General features: G+C 34.5%; 1 protein-coding gene across 1 annotated transcript; it reads left to right on the top strand.

Annotated features, from left to right (window-relative positions):
- Positions 1 to 7,559: 7,559 nt before the first annotated feature.
- Positions 7,560 to 8,347, top strand: LOC148604316 (short-chain collagen C4-like). The gene is made up of 3 exons (XM_088550146.1): positions 7,560 to 7,653; positions 7,840 to 8,044; positions 8,086 to 8,347. Exons 1-3 carry the CDS (start codon positions 7,560 to 7,562, stop codon positions 8,345 to 8,347), a joined length of 561 nt encoding a protein of 186 aa, XP_088406272.1.
- Positions 8,348 to 9,249: the final 902 nt, after the last annotated feature.

Below are 9,249 nucleotides of genomic sequence, written 5' to 3'. Positions count from 1 at the left end.
CTAAGATGTAGAACATCATGTGGACAGTGAAAACTTAGTATCACAAACACGTGGGTATTGTTAATATGGTGTTTACTCGTATTCGTAAGATTGTTTCGGATTTTAATGAATGGAATCTTTAAATAACCTAGAAATTACTACATCAAGGTTTTCGATATCGCAAGCTCGTAATTACATTCACAAAACTTTTCAACCAGCACAAGGAACTCACTCTCAAATACAAATGTACTTTAAAAGAATTAATACGTGCGGGTACCTCTTTCCCTTTGTTTTACGGTATTATTCTACAAAAAGCACGGAAAGCTCGATACTCACCCAACATTTATAGGCTAATTCGTAAGGGATAAAGTTATGATATTGTAGTCAAATAGTTAAGGATGGCATTTTTTTTTTTGGTATAAACATTGATTCGCTCATGAGTTCTTTACATAGAAATTAAAACACTATATTTTAAAGCAGTTTTTGGCATGACATGGGTTGCGTCCTTATCGTATGAATGGTGATGTACTGTGGTTCTCTACCCTGTTAGAGAAGAAATGGGATTGATTCTACATACGATGGGGGAATAATTTTTGTAGGTTTGGAGCTGGCACGTCAATTAACTGCTAGTAGTCCTTAGTTTGTACATATGTGTAATTTATATTCAGTTTCTTTAATTCCGTTGTAACAAGGAACTCGGACCTTATTGAACTGATTTTTAGGTGTGTTTAACTGTGTAATATTTTTTTCCACAGTGACCAGGGAGGTTTGTGATCACGCTAAAGTTCTTTAACCTCGCCGCATTTTTTTTGTGCCTGTACCAAGTCAGGAGTTTCTGGCCCCTGTATGCCATGTTTTGTTTTTGCCGTTATTTTTTTATGTTACTTGAGTAGATAGGAGCAAGTCTTTCGCTGTACATGTGTATAATGATGTTTTTGGGCTAGCTAGAAGCCTGCTCTGTTGTGTGAGGATTTCCTCGTCGTTCATTGAAGAGAAACGGGTGGCCTTGGGCTTACATTTTTATCCCGGTGGGGTTGTTTTCTCATGACATATACACCATACCTATTGTCGTGATATTTAGTCTAATATACAATTATTTTGATCACTTTACCTTTTTTTCTTAAAAAAGGTGAAAAAGGTATAAAATGACAACAGAAGACCGTTATGATCCGCCATTGCTTATTTCTCAGTCCACCTATTCTTTAACCTTAGGCTTTTCCTATTTACAGAGCCTGGGTTCATTCCTTTGATTTTTTATATTGCCTCGACAACCCAGGCACTATTTCTTAATATTGCAGATTTGTGTCACTTTTAATAGGCTGGGTAACTTGCTTCCTAGGGTAGTAGACTCATTTATTTCATCAACAAAAATGTGTTAGACTTGTCTGTGACTATAAAGATATGACTTACGTCAATAGTACCTCATGTAAATATTCATAACACACAAATATATGTAGCATTGTCTTGACCCCGCCTGTAGTCAGCAAAAATAAAATTTGATATTTAAAAGCACCCGTGATTACCTGACGAGCCTTACTGCATAACATTTATAAAAGCGACTTTCATAAAAATGTAAAAGTCGTAAAATAACGATTGCGAGAGCCCCAAAATGTGGAAAAAAATGAAAAAAAAAATTGAAGAAAAAAAAATAAATAGAAAAACTGTGAGCAAGGCTAACACCCCCGCTTCCTTCCCCATATAGGATAACCCCCATAAGTAATAAAAGCATTCAAAGTAAGAGGTGCACAATGGTATCATGTAATAAAGATTCTGTGAAAGTTTCATAAGGCAATTTCAGAGGAGAGGGTGCCCTCTTGGTCGACAAATGAGAATATCCATATTTTGCACTAGTAAACAAAACAATCGTTCAGATAAAAAAAAATAGGAGGTAAACAATGTTATTATGTAATAGAGAATATGTAACAGTTTCATTGAAATTTCTTTTAGCGGTTTCAGAGGAGTTGCGGATTAGAACGACAAATGATGATAAAGTCAATATTTTGCATCAGGAAACTCCAAAAATCATTCATATGGAAATACAAAGAAGAAAGTGCACAATGACATCATGTAATAAAGAATCTGTGGAAGTTTCATAAAATTCCATTCAGAGGTTTCAGAGGAGTTGCGGATTAAAACAGGGGGCGGACGAACGGAAATCTTTGAGTGCTTGACAATCAAATAAATAACGATCCTCAGGTATTTGAAGTGAAGTAATGACACCGGAAATTTCTCTCTTTGTTTATGAGCCGTACACATTTCGTGGTAAAACATATCTTACACTACTTTTGAGATGCGAAAAAGTCCATAAAGGTCGCTTTTTCGTAGGTGGAAAGCGTCTTCTGTAGACTCATTGTAGACTTTTACAGTCAAAATAATGAAAGGAAACAGGGGCCATCCTGGTCTTCCTCTGGTTGATACTGGGAATGATTCTGTTTTGTTTTTGAATTGACGACTTGACAAATGAATATTTATTTATCATCTTAAAAGGAATTCCACAATGACCAAGAATGTTCCAGTTTGAGCATTGAGCGTAGAGCATGTTCAATATACACCGCGAAGAAAATTCTTTCGTTCTACCCAAGCCCTACCTCGCGGAAGTGTACATTGAGCATGCTCACCAACTTACCACAAAAGGGTCTATTAGTCGCCAAAAAATAAACTGAAGCATTTTTGCACTTTTGGCCACTCGTGGAGGCAAACATCAAATACTTTTTATTTTTATCCTCTTTTGGTTTCTCTACCAAAGACCATGATTGTGATCTACCGTCTATATAACTCCACAAGAATCCAACAAACAACACTATATAGCTGCATATGCAAAATGTACAACCAAACCTCTTCCAAAACTTTTAACTTATATAATCACAGCTGTCAAAGAGGATCTCCAGTCCTACCACAACACTTGTTAATCCCGTAGTGGTATTAATTCAGTGTGGATCCTGAAAAATTCGAAAGATCTTTTGGAAACCCTCAATTCAGGATTATTATCAGAACACGATAGCATTAAAATCTGTGATTTTTCAAATCTTTATACTTCTATTCCCCATACTCAGTTAAAATTCCGACTCAAATACATCGTTGTTACTCCAAGACCGGGTATACACCTAGATACAATTATATAGTTCTTGGTAGAGATTCCTTATACTTCGTAAAAACAACCCTATTATCCTTGTGTCCCATTCCTTTTTTTTCATTTCATCATGATCATTTCATGTTCATCGACTGAATATAGCTGAAATACTGCTGCTCGGTAGTTAAATCCCAACAATCAATCCAAATCATCTTACAAAATGCTGGATTTTTCATCGACAACTTATTTGTCCAGTGTGGTGGACGCGTTTTTTCAACAAACGGTCGGCATTCCAATGGAAACAAATTGTTCTCCTCTACTTGCTGACCTATTCATTCACTCTTGTGAGGCTGACTTGTTAGCTGATCTGATCCAAAAAGAAGGAACATCGTTTAGCTAGATCCTTTCATCTCAGTTTCCGCTACATATATGACGTATTATCGTTAAACAATCCTAGTTTCGGGGATTTTATACATTGCATCTACCCCAAAGAATTTGAGGTAAAGGATACTACAGACACTGTGATGTCAGCCTCATATCTTGACCTACACTTAGAAATCGATGGTAAAGGAAAACTATTGACCAAACTATACGACAAACGTGATGACTTTTTATTCCGTATTGTCAACTTACTTTCATCTATGGCAATATCCCTTCTGCACCTGCGTATGGAGTTTTCATATCACAACTGATAAGTTAAGAAAAGCAGCGGACGCTTATCCTAACGGTGCATCTGGCCATGCTCCCAGTTTTTAGTGGAGTTCGAGTTGCGCATTTACTTTTGTTACTTTGTATGTATTATTTTGGTCATTTTATGTTCTCTGTTGTGTATGTCTGTATCCGTTATGGTGTATCCATCTGCACCATGAAAACTGATTTATTGAACGGGTCATAGTTTTCCTTTCCTCGTTTGTCTACCCCGGACTTGACTTTTTATGAGCAACTCTTCGGGTGTTTCTAGAAAAGCAGAGGACACTTACCCTACCGGTTCACCTGGTCCGTGCTCCCAGTTTTTAGTGGTGTCTGAGTTGCTCATTTGCTTTTGTTACTTTGTATGTATGATTTTAGTTACTTAATGTTCTTTGTTGTGTATTTCTCTTTTTCCGTGTCTGGTCTTTGTCCCTGGATTACATTCTTTTGATTTCCGCTAGAATTTTGGTTCCCTTGATTACTTTTTCCATATAAAAGTCGCATAAATTCGACTCAAAGTTATAGCTCGATGAAGACGTCTTAAATTTGTTATAATTCGATAGATATTTCACTTTTTTTTCTAAATCTAGTAACCAAGAAATATTGTTTTTTCAACAAAAATATTGTGAGCATTGAGAATTAAGATTACGATATATCCAACATAATATCTGCTCAATATTTTGTTTTGGAGTTATTAATTATTATTTAATCGTAAAGAAGGGATTTTTAGAATTTCAAATTTTCATATATTTCAACCGTTGTCATCAATTCTTATAAAAAGCTTTCTTGAAATGCAAAAAAGGTGCCAATCACAGCTGAAATACAAGAAAATAGGAAATTCTGAAATATCCTCGTATTACGATAAGGACAGCATTGTCACCTCAAAACTGAGACGCCTGAAATAAGCAGATACGTTGAACACATCAATTTCTAAAATCATGATCATACCCTAAATGTCTTTTTTACGGTAAAAAATGTCATTTCCCTTCTTATTGTGGTTATCCTTTTTAGGGTAAAGTGGCAATTTTTCGTCTAAATGGACATGGAATAGTTAAATATTTATTACTTTGGATCATTTGAAAGCTAAGGTACTATGTAATTGACCCGCATCACACAAAATATAACGAAAATGAATATGGTGAGTTTGTCAAAGAAACAACCCATCGGGATGAAAAATGTTAGCTCAAGACCACCTACGGGTCTTTATAAACCCTCACACCGCAAGGCAGGCTACAGCTGACCTTATTAAACACAGAGAAATAGCTGCCCCCATATACTCTGGTAACATAAAAGTAAACTTAATGTGAAAACGAAACAAAACATAGAGAGACCAGAAATTGCTGACATGGGACAGGCGCAAAAAAATTGGCCGAGTAAAAGTATTTTGGCGTGATGACAACCGTCCCCCTATTTAAATCTGGACAATGTGGAAAACATATTACACAATTAAACACGCATAAAAATAAAAAAGATCGGAATCCTTTGTTAAAACAGAAACTAAGAAACTGAAATGCACAAACAAAGGACTACTAGCAGTTATCTGATATACCATCTCCAGACCAGTTTAAGCCGTACAAAAAGTTATGCCCTCAACGCCTGTGATATTAATCCCAAATCTCCCCACACATGGTTGAGAACCACATTATATCATAAGTCATAAGGACATAACGGAAAACTGTTTTATATACTTTGTTAGTTTCTATGTAAAAACCATATGAGCGAATCAATGTTAATTTGAAAATAATTTCAATACTACATCCCTTACGAATTAGCCTATTTTATGGTTAAGTTAACTTATTGGTTTGACCTTTTGGTGCTTTGTCAAAATATGGAGGATAACCACACGTATTAATCGTTTACGAGTACATTTGAGAATGAGTTCCTTGTATTGGTTGAAAAAAAATGTGAATGTTTTTATGAGCTCGTGATATCAAATACATTAATGTAGTAATTTCTCGGTTATTTATAGATTTATTTCGTTAGAACCCGAAAAATAACAGAAATAAGTTTAACATTATTGATATTAAAGTCAAGGAACGGATATTCTTAATTATCAATATTTACTTTTATTCAAATAAAGTTCTGCAGGGTATAAGTCTTTAGTATAAATATCGAAGTTGTCGTTGTTAATAGCAAAATCTGAAGGTGTTATTACATTTTTTTACCAAATGTTTTTGGAGGGTCTTTATTCTATCCATTAACTGTAATTCGTAACAAAACAGAAAGAAGTCCGTAATAAGTGGTTCACAATTGGTTCTCATGAAGATTCCAATAGCTTGACGATAAACGGTATCGCCAAAGCGAACGAAAATGTTGTCTAACAGGAATTCGAGAGCTGTAAGCATATCAAAAGAAGTCCAATTAACGTAGTTTTATAATATATTATTATTATTATCATTATTTGATAAGATATTCGAATATTTGTTTCATGAGTTATGTGGAACTGTATTGTATAGAAAAACAAAACTTGTATGTTTAATGGGCATGTTATGTATCAAGCACCCCAAGCGAGTTTTTAACACCCCCAAATAGTAAATTCCACTATTTTTATAAGCTTTGTAATAAAATTTTATAATTAGATTTTTTATGGTATGAGCGCACTAGTAAATAAAATAGAACGTCTGATTGAGCAATGACTTGAAGAGAAAATAAATCTATTCATATGGTAATTTGTGAAGTTTGGTAAGCCATTACACAGTAGGAATTTTCATGCTACTAGGCTCCTTTTGTAAAAAGGTAGAGACGAGTTTGTGTTGGTCCACAATTTTACTTTCTGAAATTTATTCACTTGGAATGTAGGTGAATTCGTAATTCCTTTTTGTAGATTATCAATTTAAAATTTGCGTCAAATAACAATAGCTTTATCAGCAAAATAAAAATAAAAAAAACCAAATTCCTTGCCAGTTCATTCAATTTGTCTTTTATTCGGGAAATACGGCTTTTATGTTTTCTATAAGGCGTAAAGTGTTCTTCAAAATATTTTTTCCGGATGTCAACCACCAGTATTTACAAGTCATCGAAAAGTTACCCAAAAGTAGTAATTGTGATACTAAATGAGTCGCTATTTGTTGATGAATGAATACTATATAGTGGGTTTTGACATTGAAAATTATGTTATTTTTAAGCAAATGTTTGTTGCGGTAAGGATACATATTTTGCACTTAACTGAAAAACAACTTTCTTGATGGTATAAGAAAGATGAGACAAGGGGTTATATGATGACACCTATATATGATTATTTACCTCAAGTGTGATATACCATAACTCCTACATATGTAGGCTTATACTGAAAAAAGAACACGATTTTTTCTTTACCGACAAATTGATCTGTAAATGGGAGGTATCTAAAATTCATCAAAAAGTTGATGAGTGGGTGGGGTGCACGGTTGATCCTCCCAGTCAATGGACCATTTGTTGTTGTTTCACCTGTTTATATTTTAAAACATATCAGCAAAATTTAAAAAAAAACTTGACGTGAATTACCATTTCATTTTTATAAAACGTCCTTAAATGACAGAATGTACATATTGTTTTCACAAAGCACGCAATAGAACCATTAGTTTTAAATAAAAAAAGTTGTATATCCATAACTGATTTGTTTCAATCTGGACTAAACAACATGTATGCTCTGTGTCCACTCTGTGTTGTCATCATCTATCTAATTATTAGTGATTATGATGCTGGTTCAGATTGCGATAAGCAATAGAAAAGGTTCTTGAGAATATACAGGCAAATCTGAAAACCTTTCAGTCCATCAAGATGTGTTCCGGAAAAGGTAGACTATTTGATCCAATAGTTCCAGATTTATCCGATGATCAACATGCAAATGCATTACTTTCACTTTGCTGGTGGGACAACGTATACTCGTTGGGGAAGAAAGACGTGTGTAAGCGACTCAAGTTTAGTTTATGCCGGTAAGCTAGCAATTTAAGTCTATAAAAATGATCGGCTCCTGGAACATTCAAGACAAACTCTGCTAAATTACGAATAATTAATAATTTTGTATCGTTTTCATTGCAAAGTTACATTGTAAAAATTAATAAATTTCCAATCTTCCGTGTTTTTATTTGTTGATGTTTTAACGGTTACATTTATAACAGGATTTATGGCAGGAAAACATTTCGGCGGGTGGGGAAGCGGAGCTAACACTTTATGTCTACCTAAAAACCCCGAATGGAAGAACTACAAAGCAGGCATTGACTCACTGACTTCGAAAATATACGGCGTAGAAATCGATGTAGTACACAATAATCAGGCATTTGGTCGCAGGGTTCTTAACAGAGATATGTCTTGTGTTGTATGCAAAACATCTGGACATTCTGCGGTCCTAATGGTTCCTGGAAAACATCTGGACATTCTGCGGTCCTAATGGTTCCTGGAAAAATGACATGTCATAACGGTTGGACCAAAGAGTACTCCGGATACTTGGTGGCCCAGGCCACAGAATATGTATGTGTAGACGAGTACCCCACGTCATCAACATCACGTAAGAATAGAGAAGACAATGAAGGAGTTGTCTACCCTGTTGAGATTGATGGCTGCAGGTCACTTGGTTGTCCTCCAGACGTTAAGGGGAGAGAACTAACGTGTGTCGTTTGCAGTCAATAGAGTTTTAAAAATAGACAGTTGTTAGTTATTTTTTATTTCATTGGTGATCTTGATGCTTCCATCATCTCTTGGGACATAGAAGGCCCCTTACTGTTCGTGACCATATTTTTTTTTCTCTCGAGAAAACATATATTTTCTGTTTGTTTTTCTATTCCCATTAAAATTGTAATAATGCCAGTTTCTCTGCCCCTGATTCGTTTGTATCATGAAAAAAGCAAACAGAAACAAAAAACAAACAAACAAACAAACAAACAAAACAAAACAAAACAAAAATCCTGTCTCTTCTAAGTGTTTTGTCATGTCCCGTAGTATCTTCTTATATCTGTATTTTTAGCAGATTAACTTGAAATGGTTTTCGTTTCATAGTTTATTTTAACCAGTGCATAATCTAAAATTCCTATCATTTTTTGTCGGCAATATTTTTCTTGGAGTAGGAACTAATTCGTAGTTTTTTAACTAATGATTTTCAATGGTACATTTATATCTAAATATTACTGTAAACCAGTTAGCATCTATGGGTGTTTAGTTATAAATCAGATTCCGGTTTGTCGGAAAATGCTTAACTGTTCTTTAATAGATTGGGTATTATAAATATTTATAATTTTGTGTATATCGTTTTCAAAATTCTACCTGTATTGAATTTCGTTTTCTTCCTGGGTTGCCAATGAATGAAATTTTTTACCATTATCGAGAAAAACCCTTTTCCACCTCTATCAATCCGTAAGATGGAAGTTGATTTAATCTAAAGTAATGTTTTAACGTTGAAGTTGTTGAAAAGATCAGAAGAGGTAATCATCAAAATGCAAAACTGAATGACTTTTTTATGAATTCCTAATACGCAAGGGTGTTCAGGTACTTTGAGGGATATTATTCCGAAAATAAGCTAAAATTGATTAAATTTT

This window comes from Perna viridis, chromosome 10 (assembly GCF_037379345.1).
Source record: "Perna viridis isolate PV_CMFRI_1.1 ecotype Kerala chromosome 10, ASM3737934v1, whole genome shotgun sequence".
Taxonomy (NCBI): Eukaryota; Metazoa; Mollusca; class Bivalvia; order Mytilida; family Mytilidae; genus Perna; species Perna viridis.
Note: the sequence above shows the minus strand (reverse complement) of the source record. Positions and strands in the feature narration are given on the sequence as shown.

Bases quoted from the DNA above. Each gene is read 5' to 3' on its own strand.
- LOC148604316 (XM_088550146.1), top strand. From the start codon at position 7,560: ATGCAAATGCATTACTTTCACTTTGCTGGTGGGACAACGTATACTCGT. The intron at 7,654-7,839 runs GTAAGCTAGCAA...CATTTATAACAG, and splicing joins CTCAAGTTTAGTTTATGCCG to GATTTATGGCAGGAAAACAT. The intron at 8,045-8,085 runs AACATCTGGACA...TTCCTGGAAAAC, and splicing joins ATGTCTTGTGTTGTATGCAA to ATCTGGACATTCTGCGGTCC.